The sequence below is a fragment of the Antedon mediterranea genome, chromosome 4 (genome assembly GCF_964355755.1).
Source record: "Antedon mediterranea chromosome 4, ecAntMedi1.1, whole genome shotgun sequence".
Lineage (NCBI taxonomy): Eukaryota > Metazoa > Echinodermata > Crinoidea > Comatulida > Antedonidae > Antedon > Antedon mediterranea.
The window spans coordinates 15,026,110-15,038,747 of NC_092673.1; the positions used below are offsets into that span (position 1 = coordinate 15,026,110).

Consider the following 12,638-nt stretch of genomic DNA (forward strand, 5'->3'; position numbering starts at 1 on the left):
GGTTCTCCAATAATTTTGGTTAAACCGGTACTGTTACATTTTGTACGCCATTGTTGGTGGATACGTTGCTGTTGGAGGTTACGCCATTGTTGGTGGTTACGTTGCTGTTGGAGGTTACGTCATTGTTGGTGGTTACATTGCTGTTGGAGGTTACGCCATTGTTGGTGGTTACATTGCTGTTGGAGGTGACGCCCTTGTTGGAGGTTACGCTGCTGTTGGAGGTTACGCCATTGTGGTGGTTACGCTGTTGTTGGTGGTTACGCCATTGTTAGTGGTTACGCTGCTGTTGGAAGTTACGCCATTGTTGGTGGTTACGTGCTGTTGGAGGTTACACCGTTGTTGGAGGTTACACCGTTGTTGGAGGTTACGCCATTGTTGGTGGATACGTTGCTGTTGGAGGTTACGCCATTGTTGGTGGTTACGTTGCTGTTGGAAGTTACGTCATTGTTGGTGGTTACATTGCTGTTGGAGGTTACGCCGTTTCTGTTGGTTACGCTGCTGTTTCAAGTCATTAACACCACTAAATTAACTATTTTAATCGGTTGTCACTTATAATTTGGAATCATAGAAAGAATAAAGGAGACCACTCCACAAGTTGTAATTGTAATTGATTTATCTCTTTTGTTTGAGTATACCGCAGACCCCTCCCCCCAAAAGGGAACGAACCCGGAAGAGCAGGGAGATTTTCGTTACAATATCTTATTATGAAAATGATAGAGTGGATAGAACATAAATCGAAATAATTCATTACCGGTACTACTATTTTATTTTCATGAGCCTGGAAATTGTTGTTTTAATAGAAAGTAATTTCTATTGACTATGTTTTTTTCCCAAGAGAAACATGGAATAGCGCCCTCAATGTTTATTTCGTCTATCTAGCGTGTTGTATAGGAGGCCTCTATATAGGCCTAGGCTAGTCAAAATTCTTGTTTTAGATAAAATTTTGTGTAAAATGAGTGTCTGTTTAGTAGTTATAGATGGATGGGGATTAAGTGATAACGTAGAAGGTAATATTTTTTATTATAGTTTTCAAAATACTGTATTAATACATTATTGCAAAAATCTACTAGGTAGGCCTAGCCCTAGTAGCTAGGCTAGGCCTAGGCCTAGTAGGCCTAGGTAGGGCCTACTCTAGCTAGGTAGGCCTGTAGTAGTAGGCCTAGCCTGCCTAGCTAGGCCTACCTAGTAGGCCTAGCTAGGGCTAGCCTAGGCCAGTAGGGCGTGCTGGCTAGGCCGGTGCTAGGCCTAGGCCTACTTCGCACCGCGTTGCGCTGATTGTGAGTGACCACATGAAGTCTTTGTCAATTGGGTATTCTTGTCAATTGCCCAGTTTTAGGTGCGAAACTGCAGTAGTCCTAGCGCCCCCACCCTTTTTAGCCTAGTAGTAGTAGGCATAAACTAGACTTCATACCATAGTTTAGACCTAGGCCTAGATTCCTACTAGAGCCTAGGCCTAGCTAGGTAGATTGGCCTATGAAACGAAATACATAATTTTTATCGTTATGCCTAAAGATACGGTACCGTATCCATACTTTTAAAAACTAAAGGTACGGTAATTATAGAGGGCGCTATGTAATGTGGATGTTAATCAAATAGGTTATTGCATTGGTTTTCTGCAAGCCAGCTGTGTAGCCTAGTGGGCATGTGGTGAGGCTTTGGCTTAAGGGGTTGTAGGTTCGATACTCTTCTTGACGTCTTTTTTTATTTTTTTTTTTTTAGTTTTTAATTTAAGAGAGATTATTTAGAGGGTTAGGTTTTTAATATTTAGGAAGGAGTTTAATATTTAGGAACGAGTTTTATATTTAGGAACGAGTTTTATATTTAGGTACGAGTTTTAGGAATGCAATTTTACCGTACTTTTAGCAAACGGAAGCGCCCTCTATAATTACCGTATCTTTAGTTTTTAAAAGCATGGATACGGTACCGTATCTTTAGCAACGGCGAATTTTTATATAACTAAATAAGTTTCGAGGACCTTGTATATGAACTTCCGTTTGCTAAAGGTATGGTAAAATTGCATTCCTAATGCACTTGTCAATTGTATGACCCACTATACGACCCCCGGGAGAGGTGCGTCATGGGTGCGTCATTTACAAATAATTACTGACGCAGGGGTGCGTCAAAAAACCTAGATGGTACGTCACATCAATGAACAAGGTGTGTCAATGTCCGTCACTTTACCACCCACCATATCATAAACAACATGGTCACAGTGCTTCAAAATAGGTGCGTCATGGTCACCTAAAGGTAAGTCACCTTTTTGACGCACGGGTGCGTCATGGTATTCAAAAGTATGACGCACATCGGACAAATGACGCACCTCTCCCGGGGGTCGTATAGTGGGTCATACAATTGACAAGTGCATAAATATAAAAAAACTTGTTCCTAAATATAAAACTCGTCCTAAATAAATAATAAAACTCGTCCTTAATATTAAAACTCGTCCTAAATATTAAAACCTAACCCTCTAAAATTAATATCTCTATAAAAATTATAAAAAATCGTCAGGCAGAGAATCGATCCCGCAACCCCTAGGCCATAACCCACCACGCTACACAGCTGGCTTTCAAAAAACCATTTCCATAACCTACTTGATTAACATCTATGTTTACATAGTGCCCTCTATAATTATCGTACCTTTAGAGTTTACAAGTACGAATACAGTACCGTATCTTTAGACTTTCAATTCAATTCAGTTTCTTTTTATTTCAGAAATATCATTCATATTAATAAACTTATAAGCAAAAAAAAGAAAAATCGTAAACTCTAAACTTAAGTATATAGAATGCTTCTCCATCTACAATACATTTTGGAGTTATGGAGCATATGTTTGCAAACACAAGCAACAAGGATGTTAGTGTTACCACTATTCAGCATACGTTGCATGAAACCATAGGTAGAATAGATTTTCGCATGTACTCATTAAAGGAAGGGATAGCATGTTAAAAAAACATTGCACTGACACTACTACTTTAGTCATAGCGTTAAAAAATAGAGCTGGTAGGCCTACAGTAGGTCCCCAAAAATTGCACTTATACATTTTGAAATATAACTTGTGTCCAGGACCAGCCCAAACATGGGTTGGGGGCCGAGCGAAGACAATTTTGAAAAATACATCTGCTAAATACACTGTAGATCCCTGGAAATTGCACTTATTATACTCTGAAATGAAACGAAATATATATGCCTCCAGGATGATTGGAGCTGAGCTAAAAATTGAAAAATAGAGCTGACTAAAGTATATTGCATACACTTTGAAAATGTCAGGCCTTGGCCTAAAAAGGTGGACCTTTTTGCACCCCTGTAAATTATATTATATGACATGTTAAGATATATAACAAATATTAAGTGTTTAAAAAATTGTAACTAAACCTGCCCTAGTACTAGTACTTAGTAGTAGAGATTTACACCTGTTAATAAATCGATTTCACATTAAATTATCATAATCATCCAACAAGGATGCACAATTTCATATTGCACTATGAACATCATTTTCCAAATTGCACAATTTGAACACACAATAAATGATATGGATGGAAGGAAAATCTCTGTCATAATTCACTCTGCACAGAACTCTGGTGGACTGAAATTTTGGTAAAGTAAAAGTTGAGGCTGTAGAGATACCCGGACCCTCTAGAACTAAAACAATAATTGTCAATATGACTGTGTTTAAATTGCACCAAAATTGTGTAATTTCAAATAAGAAATTTCTTAAAATCTTTTTAATTCACTTTAGGTAATGCAATAAAGAATGCGGAAACCCCTATTATGGATTCACTGTGTAATCCAGCTAACAGTCAGTTTGTAACACTGGATGCTTCTGGTCTTGCTGTGGGCCTTCCAGATGGTCTCATGGGCAATAGTGAGGTTGGACACTTGACCATTGGTGCTGGCAGGATCATTTACCAAGTAAGATGACAATTCTTGACCAGATGAACTGAAATAAAACAAACTCAGCATAAGGGCTCATTACCCCTTTATCTGCAAGATGACACAATGTAAAACAAACATTTGTGTGGAAAGGCAGGACAAATTCCAGAAATATCTTGTCTGTCCTTCAGATGTGTAATTTCAGACCTCACAGCTCTCCTGATAATGGCGTGTAATTTCATGTCATCTTCCACTCTCCTGCTAAAATACAATTTTGAGTTTTTGAATAAACATAAAAAATATAAGCAACAATAATGTACAACAATTTATAATTTTACAGATTAGGAGCATGCTAATATTATCGGTTCATAAATAAAAGCATTAAGTTGGTACCGCATTTTCCGCCTTTTGCATGCCATGACATACTGTACCCTTGTTTAATATTATAGATTCCAATATATTTATATTTTTAATAGCACTCTCTATGGTTTGGTTAATTTTCTAAATACTATCAATGTTCTCTATAGTTTAAAAACTGCTCTCAAGAAACCTTCATATATTTATTTTTTTTTCAAGTTGGGAGGCCTGTAAATATATTTGCAGAAAACACTGCACTTACAATTTATTATTTAATCAGCTGTCTTTTTGTAACTTATTTTGTTTCTTCTTTTTCTAGGATATTGTAAAAATTGACTTGGCTATTAAAAATGGTGAATTTGGCCAGCAAAAGGCATTTGTGGATGCATGCACTAGAGCTATTCAGGGCAATGGACGACTACACTTTTTAGGACTGGTTTGTAGGCCTAAATATTTTCTCTGGGTTGTAGTTATTGGTGTGTACATAGAGTAATTAATGTTACTCTGTAAAATAACTGTATATGTGTATTGGTAAACTTGAAACTCCAATACAAATCTGATATATTAAAAAAGATAATTTATATTTTGCACAGGTAAGTGATGGTGGTGTTCATTCACATATAAATCATTTATTAGAATTCTTGAAAGCTGCTAAGTCACATGGAGTGCCTAAAAGTTTCGTGCAATTCTTTGGAGATGGACGCGACACAAGCCCAGTTAGTGGAGGTGAGTATTTCAAATCGTTGCTGTTTAGATGATAATAATAATTATTGGGTACACTCTTTTGTAACACAGGAATGCTCCTTTGTAGAAGAGGTTCTAGCTTACATGGATAAACCAACATTAGACCTTCTCTTCAAAGAACAATAGAATCATTTTTTGTTGAAATTCCCCTACTTATAAATGGGGCTGAGCAAGGAAAATTTTTTGCACGACACCCTTTTTGCTTTATTGCTAATTTGACTTGTACTGTACCTTTCTATTCAGACTTGTTTTGTACCTTTCAGTGATGCCACAAAAATCGTTACTGTATTTGGTTTGAACCCTAGCATAATTTTTAAACAGTTTTTATTTAACTAAAACAGTGAAATATCTGCAGCAAGTTTTAGATTTCCTAAAACAGGAAGATTACGGTTGCTTAGCAACAGTTGTTGGACGATACTATGCAATGGATCGTGATAAACGTCATGAGAGAATTAAGCTTGCCTATGAAGGTCTTGTGCAAGGAATTGGAGAGTCTACTACTCCTGAAAATGTTATTCAGGTACTAATCATTCTTTCAGAATGCCGATATTACTGTAATTGTAAAAAGTACTATTTTCTAAAAGACGGCAACACCGCAACAACGACCTAAAGACATTTTTCATAAACTTTACACTGGCATGATATTAATACTGTAGCTATATGAATTCAAATCACTTTTGTGTTATTTTTCTTAAAAGTAGTGTATTTTGTTAAATTTTATAGTAAAATTTAAAAGAATGTATTTATTTTTGTGAAAATAGAGACAGCAGTTGACTGTAAAGTTTAACTGTAATTTCCAATTAATGTACAACAATATTCTATAGTATTTTGTCTAAATCTCTGTCTACACTATCAAACTTTATGGAACAAAAAAAGTGCCCAAATATGATAGTGATATGCTTAAATATGGTAGTGATATGACATCATCATGTCCATATAATGGGCAAGTTTGATAGTGTAGACGGAACTTAATAGCAGTTGACTTTGTCTGTACTACAATTATCTCTTATTACTTGAAGGTTGTTAATGCTCGCTATGCCAATAAAGAAACCGATGAATTTTTGAAGCCAATAATAGTAGAACCAGAAGGTAGAATTCAAGATGGAGACACCTTAGTTTTCATTGATTTCCGTTCAGATAGAATGCGACAAATCGTAGAGGCGTTTGCGATTCAGCGACACTTTGAAACAAGTGTCGTACCAAAAGACTTGGTAAATTTTGAAAACATTTGATATTATTTATTTACAATTATTTTCTAATTATAATTTGTCATAAATATATTTCATCACCTGTAATTATATATAATTTATTGTCCTTTAACAATTGGTTTTATTGTTATAGACATGTACTTTGACCAAATAAAAGGTCTGGGTTAAATTATTTACCTGATAAAACCATAAGCTAAAGACTGGAGCCCATTTTCTGGAAAACAATAGGTTTCGGGTTAAATTTTAACCTTTTATATAATAATAATATCCTGGATATATATAGCGTCTAAGCGTTGAACATTATTACCCCAGTCTTTTTTTTTGGATCAAACACCTATGGAAACATAATCATTATTTTAGTTTTAGAACTACAAAATGGCCAAAGTTTGATTTTACTCATCTTTATATTTCGAGGACGATCCATCAACAGGCTTATCATTCCTGTTAACCACTACAAACAGCTTTTGGCCAAAGCAACTTTTACTGTATATCACAAAAATATGATGAAATCATTATAATGTATCTTTTGCAGCATGTTGTGTGTATGACACAGTATAAGAGTGATTTTGGTCTGCCAGTGATTTACCCACCTACATCAACGGTCAATGTCCTTGCTGAATGGATTGCCTCAAAGAAAATGACACAATATCATTGTGCAGGTAATTCACACACTTCCAGTCTTTTTCACACAATAACTGGCAGTTATATTTATGTTTATTCTTCATACATATGGTTTAATTATTGTAATATATATAATTTTTTTTAATTTTTCTGGAAAAAAAAACAAAGAACAGATAAAAATGAGGAACCTTATCTTAAAGATGTATTGTCCCTTTGACTAATTCCCAACAAATTTGTTTTAAAATATTTCGAAAAAAAGTGGGTCATTTTGAAGTATCATAATAGTTTCTTTCTTTTTTCTTATTACTTTCACCAAAAATTAGTCGAAAAAAAAAATCATTTAACTGAAATACAGACGTTTTTTTGTTCTAAAAATAATTTTGACTTTCAGTCAAAGTTTTCGATCAAAACATATTTCATAATGCAACAGGCTTGTTTGGCTACTCTGTATACATAATCATAAAACTTCCTCGCGATCTGTGTGAAAACACCTTCTCAACCGTGACGAGTTGTAAACAATCCTAATTAGCATCATGCATAATGCATACTCATGGTTTGAAATCTTTGTTTGCTTTCGCTCGCAGCGATTTTCCAGAAGAAATGTAATCAAATTAATTCTGTTAATTAGGTAAACTTGTTGTTTTTGGCTTGAATTTTCGACTTATAGTGAATAACTTTAATATTACTTCAATGATATCCAATTTAAATATAGAATATTTTGACCTTCATTTTTTGTGTTTCAAGGGACAATACATCTTTAAAGCCCAAAAAGTTTTTTAAATAATGTTAATTTTTATTTTAGTTTTTGTAAAAAAATACACCTTACAAGAAAAATAAAATGACTTGCATTACAAGAGAGAGTGATAAACCAGTCTGAAACTGTAAAATATTTTTTTTAAATTTATAATATGCATTTTTAACAACATTTTTTTTATAGAAACAGAAAAATATGCACATGTAACATTTTTCTTCAATGGAGGTGTTGAAAAGAGTTTTGAAGGAGAACAACGCTGTCTTGTTCAGTCACCGAAGGTCGCAACCTATGACCTCCAACCGGAGATGAGTGTTATGGGCGTTGCAGAAAAGGTTAATATTTTCCGATTTTTTATGACCTACAGTCGTTGAATTCAGTAACACAAACATTTGTCACAAATGCACAATTGTCACAAAAAAATTGACAAATAGTTTAGTGGACAAGGACGATCATTCTACTACTCCTAAAACTCTGAATATATATTAATTATTAATTATAATTTCAGATGGTTGAGACAATAGAAAGTGGGAAATTCCCATTTGTCATGTGTAACCTTGCACCTCCTGACATGGTTGGACATACTGGTGTTTATGATGCTACAGTGAAAGCATGTACACAGACTGGTAAGTAGTTTATGATGCTACAGTGAAAGCATGTACACAGACTGTTAAGTAGTTTATGATGCTACAGTGAAAGCATGTACACAGACTGGTAAGTAATTTATGATGCTACAGTGAAAGCATGTACACAGACTGGTAAGTAGAGTTTAAAATATAATGTAAGGATTCTGTAGCTTGTTAGCTATGCAACAGGCTTGTCATAACATGTTACTGTGTTCAAATCATTCTATTGAACTAGCAGTTAAATGAGCGCCGTTTGTACGTTCAAATGGGTCCCACACCTGTGCACAATTCAGTAGTAGGGTGCGAGTCGCAGGTTATCCTCTCCAACATTTACATTTTCACATTTAGAAAGTATGATGCAGTAATGTAGTTCTATTTTATAGCTGTTTTAAAGTACTTATTTTTTTATATCAAAAATATTATATGTTAGTCTGAAAATCATGTACTGTATATATTATTGCAGATAAAGCCATAGGTTTAATGGTAGAGGCATGCAAGAAACATAACTACACATTTTTAGTGACAGCTGATCATGGCAATGCTGAGTTGATGATAGATGAGGCTGGGAAGCCAGTCACAAAGCATTCTACAAATCGAGGTACAGTAGAATCCCTATTGAGGACCCATACTAAGTGTCTTAATAGTTATGATTTGTGGGTAAAGTGTCACTTTATTATTGGGCATAGGATTAGAATGTAATTTCTCCTTGTTTGATATAAAGTTTGCGGTACACCACCTGTATTAGTTCTCAAAAGAACTCACGCCTGAGAGAATGATCAAAGCATATTGATCGAAACGTCGAGAAACTCAACAGTTCTTTTCAGAACTAATACACGTGGTGTAACGCAAACTTTATATCAACATTTGATTTCGCCATGCAAACCTTCAAACAATATATTCTCCTTGTTTGTTTAACATGAAAGTGTCTGCTTAATAGAGGTGTTACCTGAATAGGTAACACCTCAGGTTTGTCATGGAAAAGTATAGGGTGTCCCAAAATATTATTTTTGATAAATTAAATAGATTTTTAGGTACATATTTCCAATAATTACAATGACAATTTCTTTTTAACTGTAGTTCCATTTGGCATGACTGGAGAACACAAATTCAAGAATATTACCCATAACGCCTCACTGGCTGACGTTGCTCCAACAGTTTTAAGCCTAATGGGATTGGATATCCCATCTGAAATGACTGGACAAACATTACTACATAAGTAGGCCTTTTGTAAAAATATATATTTTAAAATCCAAATGTCTTCAGTATTGCAACTAATATAACAGTAATTAATAACATACTTAATTATTTTATAGATTATAATTTATTAAGCTGTTTGATGTGCATTCCAATGTATAGATAAATAAATTTATTAAAGCAATGTAATTGTAATGCAAATAGTGTAACTGAAATATAGTTATTAAACCACACCCAAGTGTATTCTTTCCATTGGATTGGTTAACTTGGAAAAATGAAATATTGAAATGATAGAGGGTGCTATAATACTACATCAAAATATAGAGGGCGTAATGAAAAACCTAAAAATATTGGAATCGCATAAATGAATTGTAAACATTACAGACTGATATTAGTATGTTTCTATTCTCTTATCAATATCTAGAGTACTAAAAATATACGTATAGGGAGATTTTTTTGGTTTATCTAAAATATCGGGAGAAGTTTTAGCAGGAGAGCACAAGATGACTCAAAATATCGAGTGAGTTTTGCCCTTATCGGGAGAGTTGGGAAGAACAGTAGATGTGTTTGAATAGCCTCCTTATTCAACTCCTAAACATTCATTATTTGAATACTATTTGATGACAATTGGTCCCAGCCATATCTAGATTCAGAGTTTTCTTGAAATGAAGTGTATATTATAGAAATAATAGAATTTAATAGTGTATTAAAAACAGTAGAAGAAAAATGGAATGTTCTTTACACACCAATATATACAAGTATTCCATCATAAACTAATCCTGATAATGTAATCATTTTCGGGTTTAGTACGCTAATCACCTCAGGCCCAATTATGTAGCAAACTTGTTAAATAAAATTGTGACAAATAAAAATAAACTATTATAAATACTGTTTTTTTATTACTTTCTGTATTCATTATTTTGAATGTAAACATATTTTGTTAACAGATTATTGCATGTTATCAAGGACCTTCATTAACATTTAGCCCTGATGTTATAAATGTTACCTGGATTTTGAGACTTCTTCTGTGCCCCTCTTGACCAGTTGATATTTTAGTGCAGTTTTAAATTGATTTAAACATAATATCATTGTTTTATTACAAGTTATAAGAATACATTGTCAGTTTTTAAAAATATGTACAGTACATGACATGTAATTAACACAACAGCTTGGCTAGACTTGCCCGAAATCTCTTAGTCTCCAGTCGGCGTTTCAATTTTTATTCAAAATAGTGATCTCAAGTATTATACGTATCAAACGCCATATGTGCCACCCAAAAGAAGCTTTTAACTGTTTGTTTCCACTCAGCGTTAGATATTGATATTCTTACACAACACCAAACTCCATTGAACCACACTGAACAGTTAAAATCGCCATTTTCCCTGATGGATGGTCTTATTTAGAACCTCCTTAATACAATAGGTTTGGATGATCATCGTAACTAGCCCGCAGCATCGTAAGCATTTTAAGAATTACCTCATCGTACGATGCATGTGGTTCATTGGGGTTGAGTGTGGTACTTTATCAGTGACATCACCTCAGTACGATTTTCTGATGATTTATAATGAGCCATTTACATCATTTAATGTTGCTCAATTAACCCACACAAAACATACATTATCAATTACTATCAAATTACAAACAAAATACACATGTGCCATTCATCACCTAATAGTTGAATGCATTGCGCACTCTACAGATGTAAAGTTTGGGAATTTTTCCAATGAAGTTTGCTGTAGTGGCGCGTACACCTTAATCTGCCTCATGTGCGTATCGCGTCCGTTCTGATGATTCGACAGAACTGCCAACTGCAAAGTGAATGTCCTTATTCTCCGACCTTTACTGTCCTTTAGCGGGATTCGAACCCAGCCTGTTGGTTCATTCATGTCAAGCACTTCAATCTCCTGTAGGTCATGGAAATTGTTTCCAGCTCTCACTGATATTTTACTAGGAGTATAGCTTTCATCTGATTTGTAATCAGCATACAGGGCAATGCTATCAATAGTTATTTTTCTTCGAAACTGAATATTTATCAAGTGTGGTTGAGTCCCATCTGATTGCCAATATGTTTCTAAAAAATTAAAAATATTCATTACTGTATTTATTTAACAAAAACTATAGAATGAAAAATCACACTAAAAGAAGATTTTTTTCTCTCCCATAGTGATGAGATTTGAAGATCGTAACAAAACTGTTATTCTAAAACCATGCTCGTGAAAAGAGGGTATTCCTCTCACCAAGAGGAACTGCCATTTTTAGACAATAAGTGGTCATACACAATTATATTATTATTAATGACACCTAGGTTAACTGTGTAATTCACTTCAATACTATGGGAAGGAAGTATTTTAACGGGTTAGTTAGGGGTGCGGTTAATTTAGAGGTTAGCGACATGCACTAGTGTCTAGGCATGTGTGGTACTATTATGTATAGTATTGTTTTGTGTTTGAGAGTCCATATTTTACCATGTGTGTCATCTCTTAGCTGCTCAATGCCAAATCCTGGTTTACATGTTGACAGCGACCAAACTGCCTGGATGCCAATCTCGCGCAACCCTTCTTTGGCTGGATCCAGCTCCTCAAACTTTGCCTTTCGTGTTGTCATAGTAGTAGTAGTATACAATGTATTATTATTCTATAAATAATCAATATTATTATTATTTATATTAATCTGTATCTAGCTTGTAGCCTAGGCCTAGCTAGACATAAAAATAAAATTAAAGACAATTTATTTTTAGGCCTAGCCTAGTAGTAGTAGGGCCTACTATCTAGGCTACTACTACTACTAACTAGTCAAGCAAGCCTGCCTTTCTACTTAACTTACATAGGACTATATTATTATATAGGACGTTAGTTTGTGCTGGTGAGATTAAATGAGGGCCTCTAGATGTAGTATACCAAGTACTAGCCTAGGAATACTACTACCGGTACTAGGCTAGGCCTAGCGTAGCAGCTAGGCTCTATATGCACGGGACCCACACACACACAGTGCTTCGTTCAAACTCAGCCAGGGCCAGGCTGCTGCTGGAGCCTGCAATCAATCGTCACTCTGCACTGGTCAATGGTTAACCGTACGGAAAACATTTAAGCACAGTATTAGGTTTATCCGTGCCTCCTTCCTGTTCAAATTCTTACATTGTTTTAATTCCTCTCGTCTCTCTGCTTTTACTCGCGTAAACTTCGAATGAAAACAGCAAGAACTGTAAGTTTGATGACTAACCCCGCTGTTGATGATTTAACTGGATCTATTTCTAGATGACCAGGAGTA

General features: G+C 34.8%; 2 protein-coding genes across 5 annotated transcripts; one reads left to right on the top strand and one right to left on the bottom strand.

The window, feature by feature from the left end:
- Positions 1-870: 870 nt before the first annotated feature.
- LOC140046747 (2,3-bisphosphoglycerate-independent phosphoglycerate mutase-like) lies at positions 871-10,241 on the top strand. Of its 2 annotated transcripts, none has more exons than XM_072091458.1 (11): positions 871-1,007; positions 3,737-3,909; positions 4,547-4,663; positions 4,821-4,953; positions 5,313-5,491; positions 5,991-6,182; positions 6,712-6,838; positions 7,738-7,886; positions 8,060-8,177; positions 8,641-8,775; positions 9,255-10,240. In XM_072091458.1, the coding sequence occupies exons 1-11, from the start codon at positions 953-955 to the stop codon at positions 9,395-9,397; spliced, it is 1,521 nt and encodes a 506-aa protein (XP_071947559.1). In that variant the 5' UTR covers positions 871-952; the 3' UTR covers positions 9,398-10,240. The 2 variants fall into 2 exon arrangements, with proteins under 2 accessions (XP_071947559.1, XP_071947558.1); XM_072091457.1 differs by lacking the exon at positions 871-1,007 and adding an exon at positions 2,764-2,896 and having other exon boundaries at positions 9,255-10,241.
- A 2-nt stretch (positions 10,242-10,243) lies between these two features.
- Positions 10,244-12,601, bottom strand: LOC140046752 (anaphase-promoting complex subunit 10-like). 3 transcript variants are annotated; one of them, XM_072091465.1, is made up of 3 exons: positions 12,506-12,601; positions 11,837-12,005; positions 10,244-11,442 (listed from the first exon to the last, which is right to left on the bottom strand). In XM_072091465.1, the coding sequence occupies exons 2-3, from the start codon at positions 11,973-11,975 to the stop codon at positions 11,036-11,038; spliced, it is 546 nt and encodes a 181-aa protein (XP_071947566.1). In that variant the 5' UTR covers positions 11,976-12,005; positions 12,506-12,601; the 3' UTR covers positions 10,244-11,035. The 3 variants fall into 3 exon arrangements, with proteins under 3 accessions (XP_071947566.1, XP_071947568.1, XP_071947567.1); XM_072091467.1 differs by lacking the exon at positions 12,506-12,601 and adding an exon at positions 12,280-12,496; XM_072091466.1 differs by lacking the exon at positions 12,506-12,601 and adding an exon at positions 12,195-12,496.
- Positions 12,602-12,638: the final 37 nt, after the last annotated feature.

What these genes read in the sequence shown, in the direction of transcription:
- LOC140046747 (XM_072091457.1), top strand. Translation starts at nt 2,818, where the DNA reads ATGGAGCATATGTTTGCAAACACAAGCAACAAGGATGTTAGTGTTACC. An exon ending in CTGGCAGGATCATTTACCAA is followed by an intron (nt 3,910 to 4,546) that starts GTAAGATGACAA and finishes TTCTTTTTCTAG; the next exon opens with GATATTGTAAAAATTGACTT. An exon ending in GACTACACTTTTTAGGACTG is followed by an intron (nt 4,664 to 4,820) that starts GTTTGTAGGCCT and finishes TATTTTGCACAG; the next exon opens with GTAAGTGATGGTGGTGTTCA.
- LOC140046752 (XM_072091465.1), bottom strand. Translation starts at nt 11,975, where the DNA reads ATGACAACACGAAAGGCAAAGTTTGAGGAGCTGGATCCAGCCAAAGAA. An exon ending in GCTAAGAGATGACACACATG is followed by an intron (nt 11,443 to 11,836) that starts GTAAAATATGGA and finishes TTAATTTTTTAG; the next exon opens with AAACATATTGGCAATCAGAT.